This window comes from Hippichthys cyanospilos, chromosome 21 (genome assembly GCF_059441005.1).
Source record: "Hippichthys cyanospilos isolate Australia breed blue-spotted pipefish chromosome 21, RoL_Hcya_1.0, whole genome shotgun sequence".
In the NCBI taxonomy this organism is placed as follows: Eukaryota; Metazoa; Chordata; class Actinopteri; order Syngnathiformes; family Syngnathidae; genus Hippichthys; species Hippichthys cyanospilos.
In genome coordinates, this window is record NC_142389.1 from 7,816,660 (window position 1) to 7,829,701 (window position 13,042).

Genomic DNA, 13,042 nt, shown 5'->3' on the forward strand with positions numbered 1-13,042 from the left:
CAAGAGTGCTTAATTGTTGACAAACAGAAAACCGAAGGGAAGGGGGAAAGCTGCATTCTTGAGACTAACATCTCCATGTAACGCTAAGAGTACAATTTAGAACGGTTTATTTATTTATTTATGGGCCACCTATTGTCCAAGGGAATCAATTTGAAAGTTGTTAGTGCGATATTTTGAGGGTAGCCTCTGGGAAGTGATTACGTCCCAAAAAGTACAATCGGGTCAGCTTTGACTGTTTTGAAACAATAAATAAAAACTATTTTAGACTTAGGAATGAACACGCAAAAAAAAAACCATGATATGCAAATTTTGTTACACGATACGTAAACACAATTGTCAACGTGTCAAAAAACAAATAAATCACCACTAGGAGGCATCAGAGGATTCTAATTACCAGAAGACGACTGCTGTCGTATGAAAAACAATCACTTTTACTTATGTAAAATTACTAATTCCCGTGATTACAGAGGAGCCTAAAAATACATTTTTCCGTGAAATGAACAAATTTAAAAATAACCCGTTCGTTCGCTACACCGCGTTCTTGAATCAGTACGCGGTGGTAACACAATTACGTCACCACACGAACATTAAAGCATCTTTCTGTGCAAAAGGAATACGTGATTATACTCTCAGACATTTATTACATTTTCTTACTACAACGGATACAAGTTCACAGATGGCGGAATAAAGATGAAAACAAGAAGGGGTGCAAATAAAAGTAAAAAGGAAGAACGTGGAAGAAGCCGGATAACGTTTTAATTTATTAACTGATTCCGTAGATTTGTGGTTCAAAGACACCGAAGTCTGTTTCTTTATGTTTTATTGCTGTTGTGCGTTTTTGCGTCCCTGTATTGGACTGATGAAATGCAACCATGTGGATTTGCATTTATTTGGCTCCTCTGCTCGATGTTGCTGATTTTTTGGGTTCTTGGACCCGCGGGCGCGAGTGAGGATGAAACCGCAATGAATCAAAATTCTAAAGGCCAAGCAAGTGGGAATGGCAGCAAGGTGGTCATTGTGAACGTTCGGTGGAAACATGTGGAGGGACCTTATCTGGTCGCACTTGGGGTACTCGTGGCATTCTTGTCCAAATTGTGTAAGTAAAAATTCTGTAATACATTTATTGACATTTCTTTTATGATCTGTGATACTTCTCTTGCTTAACCCTTACGGAAACAATGGCAAAACCTTTCTGTATAGACAGAGTTTTGATCAATATTGCCTTGATTAATCTGTCACATCTTCCTTAAAAGGTCCAAAACAAAATTTGTTGACGTCTCAAAAATATATCACCATGCAAAAAAAAAAAAGGAAAAAAAGCAGCATTAATTGGAATGAAAAAAAAATGGAATAGTTTGTGCACAATAATGTAATTACTTGTTTATTGTTTGATTAATTGCTCTTTCTGGTGTGTTTGGCCACCTCCCAAGTGGTGTAACAGTCATGTAAACATAAACAAAGAAGTTTCTCACCTACTTTAAATGACTTGGTAAGCTAATGATACTGGCTAGAACACATGTCAAACTCAAGGCCCAGAGGTCAGATTTGGCCCGCCGAATATTTTTTGTGGCCCGCAAAATACTAATTACACTGTAAAAATTTTACTGTGATTTCACATAAAATTATTGGATAGGTTTAGCATTTCTTTCACAGTAATGATTACAGAAATATACTGGGAAGGCATTTACAATCTACTGCAATATCCCAGTGGCAAGATTACAATTTGTTGTTGTAAAAGCACAACTATGCTGTGACTTCACAGGAAAATATTGTTATTTTAGTACTGTAAAGGATATTTACAACTTTTCGCATCACTTTTACATTGTGTTTACAGTACCTTACTGTGGTTTTACGATGTGTACTGTGAAAGTAATGCAAATGAAGACTCCCTTACTGTAAATTTACATTTATTTTACATAATTCCCCCACCAACACACAGCTCAATCAATGGTATACAATGATAAATGACACTTTTATCCTGACAAAAATACCAAATTCGTGCGTTATTTTTCAGCTTTTACACAGTTAAACAGTTTTTAGAGGCCTCTTGTTTCAAAATGTGTAAATGCGTGACGATCATACTTCAAATTTATTTGACTTCAGTCACAACAGCCCTCTGAAATTAACTATAACTACAAGAACTACAATAACTACAAAAAAAAAAAGAGTTTGACAACCCTGGGCAGAAACAACGGCACTGGTCTGTGGATCAACTGGTACCGGGCCGCATGGGCCGCACCTGAAATAATGTTTTGGAACTAATTTAGTTTAACAGTCATAGGTGTCGGACTCCAGTCCTCGAGGGCAGGTATCCTGAATGTTTTCAGTTTTTTTCTGCCCAATACACCTGATTAAAATGATTAGCTAATCAAAAAGCTCTGTATGAGCTTGAAAATGATCCTAATCATTTGAATCAAGTGTGTTTAAAATAGAAGGTTAAAAAACATGCAGGACATCGGCCCTTAAGGACTGGAGTTCGACACTTCTGGTTCATTTGTGCTCTGTTTGGATTCTTTGTTTTTTGGCGCCACCTCTGGCCACTGTTGATATTACATTTTGTATTGAGAAGGATGGTGTGGTTTTGAGAGGAGTCAGTTGGTGACCCACACGTTGTTTTGTCTCTGTCCCACAACTGTAAGTTGTAATTTCTTTGTAAAAATGTTGATGTATGATTAATATGTCCAAAATGTGTTTTCTTTGGTGAACCAACAACTTGTGACTGGATAAAATGTTAGCTAATAATAGTTCTTATCTCCATCATGTTATATAGTGCTGCCCTCTATGCGTTTAGCTCGTTTGGATTTTCATTTCTGCCAGGTATTTTTTAAGCTTTACAATCAAAATCTGTTTCTCCACAGTGATCGAGGCTAACCATCATGTGACCTACATCGTCCCAGAGAGCGCCCTTCTCATTTGCTTCGGCTTAGTACTGGGTTTCATAATATGGGGCGCAAACAAAGTGCACCTCTTCAGCCTGACCCCGACCATATTCTTCTTATACTTGCTTCCTCAAATCATCCTGGATGCAGGCTACTTTATGCCAAACAAGCTGTTCTTCAGAAACATCGGAACCATTCTGGTCTATGCAGTCATCGGGACCTTGTGGAATACTGTCAGTTTGGGGTTAACCCTGTGGGGCTGTCAGACGGGAGGAGCCATGGGTAAGAGTGGCATGTTAGTAGGTTTACGGGCAAGGCTGGACCGTACATGGCCTTGAAGCGCACAACAAATAGATACACAAAAAGGGAAAACAAAAAAGCAAACTGACGAGGCAAAAGAAAAAACACAAGTTAAAAAAACATTCATTTTTCAATTTTTTGGGTGATTTATTCCCACTTTTTTTGGTGATTTTTTTTAGTTTAATGTGTTTCATCTTTTGTCATGTGTTTGTATGATTAACTCCATTTTGTTGGCTTAATTTTGCGTATGATTTTGTTTTGTCCTATGTAATCTTTTTTTGTTGGTGATATATTTTTTTTTCAGATTTTTAGTTTGTTGATGTTATTTTTCGTAATGTTTTGTTTTTGTCTATTTTGTTTTGTTTTGGGGTGATTTTTGATTTGTTGTTTTATCTTGTATTGTGTTTTTGCCTTTTTGTTTACACATTTTTTGTTTAGTTTCTTTGTTTTTGTGTTTTGCACTCAGGGCCACCGTAGAATTGGTTCAGTAAAATGAAGGAAGATGCCAATTAAGTAGCGCTGCAGTGACCCGAATTATATCCGTGACAAAAACTTGTCATAAAAGTTTTTAAGTTTTCAGTTCACAGTGTTGTCCACCTCAGTAACTTAGACAAAATTGAATTTCAAACCAAAATATGTCTCTCCTGTCTTTTTTTCTGCAGGTGATTTGAAGATGGATTTGCTGAATTACTTGTTGTTCAGCTGTGTGATTGCTGCTGTGGACCCAGTGGCTGTTTTTTCGGTATTTGAAGAAATCCACGTCAATGAGGTCCTTTTTATTCTGGTGTTTGGAGAATCCCTCCTCAACGATGGTGTGACAGTGGTTCGTATACATACTGTACTTTGTGAGGTTACTTCAGATATTTGTCATGCTTCAGTTGTTAATATGTTGTCCTTCTTTTCAAATTTGAAAAAAAAAAACATCGACATATGTTGATGAATGACAGTAATTTGTATGACTGGGTTTGATGTGTTGTGTATTATCACATATGGTCGTACTGTATTAGTGCTAGCACCAATTTTACACAAATGACCAAAAAAAAAAAAAAAGGTGTGTACCATATTAGATTTACCATATAATGACATGTTCCGCTTGTGTTGTTTATTGCAGATGCTTTTCAATGTTATTGAGTCATTTATCCCTAATGAAAAAGGCTACATTGATATTACTGATATATTACGTGGAATAGGTAAGGAGTGAAAATCATTGTCTGAAACAGCAAAACATAACTCTGCATGAAACAATGTTAGACTTTTTTTCTTGTGTCCAGCCTCCTTTATAGTGGTGGCAGTTGGTGGCTCGCTCCTCGGTGTCGTGTTTGGTTTGATCCTTTCTCTTCTGACCAGATACACAAGAAGCATTCAGATCATTGAGCCAGGCTTCATATTTGTGGTGGGGTACCTCTCCTACCTCACTGCTGATATGTTGTCCCTTTCTGCCATTCTTTCGTGAGTCCTTAAGCCTGTTTTATTTATTACATATCTAACTGAAAGTCATCTATTTTATTGTTATAGTTTCCTAAAAGACCCCATTATTTGGGAAGGCAACGCCAAAAAAATTCTTTGCAGTGTTTTACAGAGGTGCAGAGCAATGACTGTTGTGTGTGCCTATGCGTCAGAGCATCTACTCTTTTTGGATTTCTTGGAGGGTGTGCTCAACTTGACTACTTCTTTAAAGGGACAACGTGTAAGATTTAGACCGTTTTCATTACGCACAGCAGGAGGTGCTGCATTTACCTTTGCCCGTACCTATAACAAACATGGCAGCCTCCGGAGAAGTGCCACCCCCAAGTAATATAATTTAATGGTTACTAGGCCTACGATTATATTTAAAACATACTGTCGGTTGTTAAGAAAACATTGATTTGCAAGTTTTTGAAATTTATAATCATTTCATTTATTACTTTTGAATAAAAAATGGTCTAAAACTTAGTGTCCCTTTAAAGGACAATGAGTGAAGATTGCGAAGTTTTTCTTGAGAGCACTAGAACTCCTTTACAAAGTAGTAGGGTCATTACAAAGTGATTATATACTGGACGCACAGCAGTTAATACAATTCTGACTGTGCAGTTTGAATCACACGCCATGTGAATAGGGATTTCACGGCTGCTTCAGAGTGCATTAGCACTCCCTGTTGGTGAAATGTGGCTTCTGTTAGCTCCAGAGCGTCAAAATCCCTCAGCATTGCTCGTCAATGAAAATTGGCATTTTAACAGATTGTATGAAATCTTTGCTCCATGCCCCTTTATTCTTGTGTATAATTGTGGATATCTTAAAGGGCCTGGATTGTGCTGTTTTCTACAGTTAACTATCAGTATATCGATTAATATATATCACGTATGTTATAAAGGCGTTTTACATTTTCATAAACTAGAATCTTGTGTGAACTGGTGCTGCTTGCGACAGCAAGTAGCAAACCAGATTTGCCCAATAAAGACGATCATTGTTCCGCCTCCAAAAGCCAAGAAGGCAAAAATGACTGCTGGCATGGTTTCTCCGACAGAAAGTTTCCATTACATCTTATAAACTTGCGCTAATAAACCAGTGCAACCAAAATACAATTGCATAGCATTTTTCCTGATGAAGCATATACAGTATAGTTTCCTTACGAGTAAAAAACCAATACCTCTCACCTAGTGGCTGCTGGCGCCCTTTTATAGATCTCCAAGTGCTCTGCTGACTGCTAGGCGAATGTGAGCATGTATTTAGTCTGTTCTATTAGTTAGTTCAATTTGTATTATGTTTAAATGAAGTACACATTCCCCTTTTTCTTGTTTTGTTTTTCCACTGTAGGGCAGTGTGTTGTGGCGTGTCTTGCAAAAAGTACATCAATGCAAACATGGATGAAAGATCCGTCACCACTGTCAGATATGCAATGAAGGTGCTCGCCAATGGTTCGGAAACCATCATATTTGTTTTCCTCGGCATCTCGGCCGTCGATAAGACGTTATGGGCTTGGAACACAGGATTTGTCCTTTTCACGCTCATCTTCATCATTATTTATCGCTTCATTGGTGAGATTTGATCAGGTTTTAGGGGAAATTAATACAATGTGATGACATTTTTTTTTTTACTAGACGTAGCAGATTTGTGTTTGCTGTGTACAACAGGGGTCTTTTTCCTAACTTGGATCATGAACAGATTCCGGCTGATTCACCTGGAAGTCATCGACCAGATTATTATGAGCTACGGAGGCCTGCGGGGGGCAGTAGCCTACGGCCTGGCGATGATGCTGGATGAGAACAAGATTAAGGAGAGGAAATTAATGATCTCCACAACACTGATTGTAGTTTATTTTACTGTCATCATTCAGGTACATTATTATTTGTTGAGAGAATCTTATTTGATGTGGCTCAGTATTTACATATACTGTTTGCAGGGACTGACACTGAAACCGCTTATCACTTGCCTGAAAGTAAAAAGGGCTACAGATTGTGAGCACACGCTCATAGAAACAGTGCAGAACAAGGTGATGTTTAAAAAAAAATGCTTCGCATGTATACGTCTCTATAACAACAGATTATCTGCACCGTCCTTGTCTGATTCAATTAGGTCTTCGAGCACATGCTTGTTGCAATTGAAGATATAGCTGGACAATATGGTGCTAACTACATGATGGACAAGTATGTGAAATCATTTTTTCAAAATTGAAACTGCATGGTTTTAATGGAACTGTAAGCATTACTTGGTGTGCAGGTGGAATCATTTTGAAGAGAAGTGGGTGGCACCAATTTTGATGAAGCCATCGGCAAGGAAAAATCAGGACTATGTCTTTAAAGTTTTTCATCGGCTCAACCTCAAGGATGCAATGAGCTACGTGGCTGAGGTTGGTGCTGCTCGCTAGTGTTTTCTCATAATTTTGGCGGTGATGCACCTAATGTGAAATATATTTTTATACCAATGCATCCCTGCCTAGTGCAATGCGATTTTGAAAGAAAAGCAAAAAACAAAACTGAAAAATGTCTCTCTCATCTGTGCCTGATTTGTTATTCTTTGGAACTACATGTGTAGTGGTAGCTCATATTGCATTTTTTGCCTAAAGCCTATTCGTGATTTTTTTTTCATGGCAAAATACAGTCTGTATTTTCAATAGTTTGGAATGCAGTCATAGCATAACAACATAATAGACATTAAGATAAAAAGCAAAGTAAAAAAAAAATCCTTCATGATGCTTTAAGTGATAACTGAATTTGTCTGCAGGGTGAACGCAGCGGCTCTTTGGGACTGATCCGGAATCAATCCGGAGTTATTGAACTGGAGAAAAGATTTGCACAGAAGTCGTCTAAAGTGATGGCCGACATCATGGCCAACATAGGAGAAGATGGAGGTGCAGTGTCCACTCTAGGGTGAGTCAAAACTTGAACACAAAATACCAACTGAGTCAAAAAAGAAAAGCTATCTTCCCAAAAATAATGCTATTGTGATTGACCCTGATAATGACTAATTCTACACTATTAACGTCAGGGTAATTTCCAGTTAATTGCATTTTAGCATACTTAGCTTAAATTCTCCACTTTACCTAAGTAGAAGAGAACCTTGGCCTTCAGTGAGCTTGGAAATGCATGAGGGTGCGAAGCAAACAGAAGACATCAGTCACCACCTGCTGCAACAACATTTGTATAAAGGCAGGAAACAGGTAGCATAGTTTGTTATATGCTAATTAGAAACCATACAAAAATGCAGAATGATAATTGATTTGATGATAATGCATTTTCTGTGTCCCAGCACCGGCATAGATATAGCAGAAGCTATATTGAGGTCAACAAAGACAAAAAAGAGGCACAGGAGATCTTTCAGAGGACAATGAGAAATCGTTTGGAATCTTTTAAGTCTGCAAAGATGGGTGCTGCTCCTAAGGCAAATGCAAAGCACTCCAAAAAATTCCAAGATCCTAAGGTAAATCTTTTTTGGAAGGGGGTGTCACTACATGACTTTCGCAATGAAATGTTAGGATTTTTAATACCAATAGAATAGAGCAAGTTAAAGTCAATGAATTGGGACATTGTCATCATAAAATATGGGCTTGAATGTAATCGTTAGCTTCCTCTTGCAGATGTCAAGTGGCAAACTTTACCGTTATGCTAACGAAGGTAAGAAGGTATGTAACTAATTTGATGTATACACTTCAGTATGACATTCATATTTCTTTTCCAGACCCTGATATAGCTGAGGACGACAGTACTTCCAGCTATGAGGCATCAGAAGATTCACTGACCATGAAGGTCCTCCGTCAAGCAGAGGGTAAAATCACACCGTCAGGTCATCCCAGAAGTACCCAAACACTCATTCATATGGAATGTTTGAGAAAGCCATATTATCCTGGACATGAAAAGCACAGTCTTCACGCATGGTTGTTTCTTGGCCATATTTGGCAGTACTCAAGCACCGCTCAGTTATATCCCAGTACCCTTATTTCAGGTGGCTCCGGCCTTCCTGTGTGAAGTTTGCACGTTCTCCCCAAACCCACGTAGCTTCTCTCCGGGCACTTTGGCTTCCTCCCACACTCCAAAAACATGCATAGCAGGTGTATCGGACATACTAAACTGTCCTTGTGTGAATGGTTGTTCATCTCTGTTGTGATTGGCTGGCAACCAGTTCAGGGTGTCCCCTGTCTACTGTCCGAAGCCAGCTGGGATAGGCACCAGCACTTTTGTGACCCTTGTGAAGATAAGCGGCTCTAGAAAATGGATGGATATTTTTATTATCCATACAGTTGTGTCTATACAGGGGTTGTGGACCTCTGGAGGAAGAAATAGTCTCTGCAATGGGGATCCTCAAACAACTAAACAAACGTTTAGTTGGATCCTTTTGTTGGATAGTAAAAGTCCCAAAAAATTGACAAGTGTAACATACAGTACTTGTGAAACTCAAAATGTAACAAAATGACAGCAACTTTTGCTACCTCTAACAGCATTTTTTCCATTTAGCTGAAAATGAGAAGCCAATTTACACTTTGGAAATGGAGGCTGCAGAATCAACACTGACCCCACCGTGGTTGTCAGGGACAGACGCTGACGGCAACACGGCAGCGCCCTCAGAGAGGGCTCGGGAAAGATTACCGCGTACACCCAGCAGCATGCGCCGTTCACCTGACACAGACTCCAACATGCAGGCTGATCAACCAATTATGGAAGACAGTAGCGAGGAAGGAGAGGGTTCGCCACCAGGAACACCACCGCCACCGCCGCCGACATCACCACCACCTTCTGAGTGATAGTGGTTAGCGTGGCTTGTTGACTTTTTTAACTCATTGGCCATCTGGCTTGTGGTTTCCAAGACTTATTTGCCACTTAGCATTTTCAATCGTCTCAATTCTGTGGTTATGGGCAGCCAACTTCCACATTTGGTAAAACACAACGCTCAAGCAAACTACATACAATGGTGTTATTCTTCTACCTCACAGCAAATGAGGCTTAAGAGGAGATCACAATAAATGCAATCCGACAAATGAGTTTTTTCTCTTCATTAGTATAATATCACTCTATGTATGTTGATGCAGTTGGGTGTCAGTACCAACAGGCAAGTGCAGTCAAACATTTATAAATAAAGTAAACTTCACAAAGCAGATTTATTAAAACGGTATGCTAAAAACATTTATACATCCAACAGACCATGAATAATCATAATAAAACGTTTCCATGCACACGTTTGTTACAACTTATGGTTGATTGATAACCACAGTGCGCCTTTTACCTTCAAATTTGTTTGAAATACTCATTTTTTGTTCCATTGCGCAATTTTGTATACAAAATTCATAATCGTTGAAGCAACTCAAATGAGAAAACGTACCATATTTCCGTAAAAATAAATTACTTGGGCCTAAGAAAGAAAAAAAAAAAAACCACCAAAATGATGATTGCTGTTTTTTCTTTAACAATTGTGCCTGTCATACAATTGAAAAACAACCACATTAAAAAATGTAGGAATTTTCCGATTGCAGTGATTCCCTAAAATGCTTCTGCAATAAAACATTACTTACAAACATTATGATTACGTTCACCAAAGCTATTCTTTAAGCTTATTCTTTAAAGTGCCTAATTTGCAGATAAAATTGCCTTAAATTTTACACCCCAAAAATTATTTTGTCAGTTTTATGTTATTTCACTGATCATTATTGGCTTTCATTAACAGAGGAGAACCATGGTGTGCATATATTATCTATAAACACATTTCTTCATAAGTAGTCCATTCCTGACATTTCTAGGTGCTTTGTAATGTAGTCCAATATAATTCTTTCATTTCCAGGATCCTTGAGGTAAAAATGAGATCCATCAAGCATCCTGATGATGAAATCTCCAGTTGTGATGTCTTTCCACGCTGTTGACAAATGATGCAAATAGATGCAAATACAGAAAGCTTGCATCCCATGATTGCATAGCTTTGTTTCAATTGACTAGATTTATTGGTAAACTAAGACTTAAAATTTCTGACTACATAAGCACTTTGAGTAGAGGTAATATTAGCTTTTCAACACTTGGGTGTATGGAAAAATACAATGGATTCTCATCACCCATGAAAGACATAATCACTGCTGTAGTTTTTGCTATAATAATCATCAGAGTACTGACCTTGTAAATCATGAGGAATATCATCCTTCCCGTCAAAGCATGAGACTGGGCAGGAGAGTAATGGGCTTGATGGCTTGTTACACCTGCAGATAAAACAAAACAAAAAATAAAACAAAACAGTTGTTATAGGAAAGTACAGCACTGGTATATTAACTTTTGAGATTTTTTTTTGTCAGTAACATTTGTGAGCCCACTTGTAGTTCTCAACAACATGGAGGTCAGCTTTAAGCGCAGGAAGAAAGTGTTTGAGAACTTCTGGGTTGGCCAGGATCTCAGGTGGGGTCCCTCCGATGGAAATCAGCCACTTGAGAAAGTCATCATCTGTTAAGTCACTTCTCTTTGGGGCTTGGATGCGAGTCTCGGACTATAAAGACACAATGACAAGACTAAATCTGACAAATAGCTATAAATATTTGACAAGAATAATCCAACAAAATGACGGCAGCATTCCTTGCGAATTAAATTCAATCGATATTAAATGTTTTGTTTTAATCCCACCAGGGGAAAGTCAACTTTTTTTTTCTATGATTTTTAAAAGTGTGATCAATTTGCATATGTAATTCAGGAAAATAAAAATATACTGTAGTGCCAAGCATAATTTCATCTAATTTTCACTTACATAAGGTGCAGATGCACCAGACAGGAAAATGTGAACTGGCTCAATGTTGTGGAGTTTCTTCAGAGCATCAGCAACAGCATAGCTTGTATAAGCACCAAAACTAAGGTAAATCAGAAGGATAAACAAGGTAGTATGAGTATATACAGTGAATTTAGGAAAAGACTAAATATAAAAATGCAAATTGTTTAATTTTCTTACCTGTGGCCAAAGAGAGCAAATGGCTTCTCTTTGAGTACTGGCAAGAGCAAATGAAGAACCTCATCTACAATCTGCTGCATGTTCTCAAAGAAAGGTTCTTTTGCCCGACTTTCTCGTCCAGGAAGTTTGACAGCAAACACTGAAAACAAAAGATAATTTCGGTAGAGGTATAAAAACTACAGCCCAAGGCAATTTGCTGCCAACACCCATATTTTTAGAGGCCTGAGGCACACACACTACTGCACAGTATCAATATTAACGAGATTATCCTTACTTTTTCAGATGTTGGCAAAGCAGAACAAAGAAATGTGTTCTCATGAATTATTTTTTTACCCCCACCAATTACACATTATTAAAAAATACTGTAGGAATAAACTGTCACAATGCATGCACGAATAAAGAAAAATAATTTCGTTCCTTTGCTTTGTTTTACATCTAACTACACGATTCTGTTGCTGCACAGTTCAGAGGTCGATCAATCACCATGCTGTTTTTTTTTTTAAATACCGTATAAATAACTATTATAAAACAATATACCGTAACTGATTCTCACACTGTATGTTTCCGATAGAATGACTTTGAACGCTGTGACCGAATCGGGGAGCTTGGCCTTAACACTTGCGTATTTGGTATCAAAGGACACTGACAATAATTGCTGTGGTTACCTTCTATGGAGCTGTTAAGGACGCACCCCCAGCGAGCATAATGTATGGAGCCTCCACCCGCCCAAGGGAAGCAGATCAACCTGGCAACAGCATCTGGCCTTTTTTTGAAACAATTGATTAACTTTTCCATTTTGGCTCTTAAAAGGATTAAGACTCACAAGTGATTTGTGCCTGTGTTGGCTTAGCATGCAGGAAAACGGCTGACTCTACAGCACAAACAAAACAAAAGTAGACGCTTGAAAATTGCACTTTAGAGCCGGGTTTTTTTTCTTCTACGCTCGTGTTTTCGGTTGATGTATTGACAAGTAGAGACATCTGTGGTGTGGAGTAAGAATGCCAATGTAGAATAGACTTGGAGTTCTCAAGTCAGGAAAAAGATAATACTACATGGATTAATGCGAATCGAAGTTGTGAAGGGGGAGGTATGAAATTAAAGGCCACATAACTCTAATTTCGAAACTGAAAAAATTGAGAGGAAGTGACGTTTTTCCCCTCAGGTTGGATTTTCCTGACGGGGTTCCCTAAGTGGCAGCGGGAGCCTGAACTTGTGTCAAGTTAGGTGTCTAAATGATATAGAGAAAACGGAAACAGCAGTCTCTTATTTTTGTACTTGACGCAAACTAACCTCTTAATTGTTTTTAACTGAAATATTAATGTTGGGTAAAAATGTTATTAAAAAACTATGTTGTTGTCAAATCATTGTGTGCTACTCCGTAACAAGATAAAACGTTCAGAGTATGACAGTAGTATATAAGTTTGAAGGGTTTTTTCGGAAGTACATTTGACGCTCTATGCTAACTTGGCAGCATGGGT

General features: G+C 38.2%; 2 protein-coding genes across 5 annotated transcripts; one reads left to right on the forward strand and one right to left on the reverse strand.

Annotated features, from left to right (window-relative positions):
* Nucleotides 1-622: 622 nt before the first annotated feature.
* Nucleotides 623-9,630, forward strand: LOC148406435 (sodium/hydrogen exchanger 3-like). Of its 2 annotated transcripts, XM_088404269.1 has the most exons (16): nucleotides 623-1,096; nucleotides 2,859-3,161; nucleotides 3,842-4,002; nucleotides 4,291-4,369; nucleotides 4,451-4,628; nucleotides 5,973-6,193; nucleotides 6,290-6,492; nucleotides 6,559-6,648; nucleotides 6,732-6,802; nucleotides 6,876-7,005; nucleotides 7,380-7,525; nucleotides 7,707-7,815; nucleotides 7,905-8,075; nucleotides 8,233-8,269; nucleotides 8,334-8,420; nucleotides 9,107-9,630. In XM_088404269.1, exons 1-16 carry the CDS (start codon nucleotides 865-867, stop codon nucleotides 9,391-9,393), a joined length of 2,505 nt encoding a protein of 834 aa, XP_088260395.1. In that variant the 5' UTR covers nucleotides 623-864; the 3' UTR covers nucleotides 9,394-9,630. The 2 variants fall into 2 exon arrangements, with proteins under 2 accessions (XP_088260395.1, XP_088260396.1); XM_088404270.1 differs by lacking the exon at nucleotides 2,859-3,161.
* On the reverse strand, nucleotides 6,446-12,504 carry olah (oleoyl-ACP hydrolase). Of its 3 annotated transcripts, none has more exons than XR_015863924.1 (7): nucleotides 12,230-12,504; nucleotides 11,565-11,703; nucleotides 11,367-11,466; nucleotides 10,942-11,111; nucleotides 10,748-10,830; nucleotides 7,699-7,782; nucleotides 6,446-7,536 (listed from the first exon to the last, which is right to left on the reverse strand). XR_015863924.1 is itself a non-coding variant. In XM_088404272.1 (6 exons), the coding sequence occupies exons 1-6, from the start codon at nucleotides 12,357-12,359 to the stop codon at nucleotides 10,354-10,356; spliced, it is 765 nt and encodes a 254-aa protein (XP_088260398.1). In that variant the 5' UTR covers nucleotides 12,360-12,504; the 3' UTR covers nucleotides 9,729-10,353. The 3 variants fall into 3 exon arrangements, 1 of the variants encoding a protein (XP_088260398.1); XR_015863925.1 differs by having other exon boundaries at nucleotides 6,447-7,536; nucleotides 7,699-7,779; XM_088404272.1 differs by lacking the exons at nucleotides 6,446-7,536; nucleotides 7,699-7,782 and adding an exon at nucleotides 9,729-10,496.
* Nucleotides 12,505-13,042: the final 538 nt, after the last annotated feature.

What these genes read in the sequence shown, in the direction of transcription:
- LOC148406435 (XM_088404269.1), top strand. Translation starts at nt 865, where the DNA reads ATGCAACCATGTGGATTTGCATTTATTTGGCTCCTCTGCTCGATGTTG. An exon ending in TGATATATTACGTGGAATAG is followed by an intron (nt 4,370 to 4,450) that starts GTAAGGAGTGAA and finishes TCTTGTGTCCAG; the next exon opens with CCTCCTTTATAGTGGTGGCA. An exon ending in GGTCCTCCGTCAAGCAGAGG is followed by an intron (nt 8,421 to 9,106) that starts GTAAAATCACAC and finishes TTTTCCATTTAG; the next exon opens with CTGAAAATGAGAAGCCAATT.
- olah (XM_088404272.1), bottom strand. Translation starts at nt 12,359, where the DNA reads ATGGAAAAGTTAATCAATTGTTTCAAAAAAAGGCCAGATGCTGTTGCC. An exon ending in CATGTTGTTGAGAACTACAA is followed by an intron (nt 10,831 to 10,941) that starts GTGGGCTCACAA and finishes TTTTATCTGCAG; the next exon opens with GTGTAACAAGCCATCAAGCC. An exon ending in TATTCCTCATGATTTACAAG is followed by an intron (nt 10,497 to 10,747) that starts GTCAGTACTCTG and finishes ATTTGTCAACAG; the next exon opens with CGTGGAAAGACATCACAACT.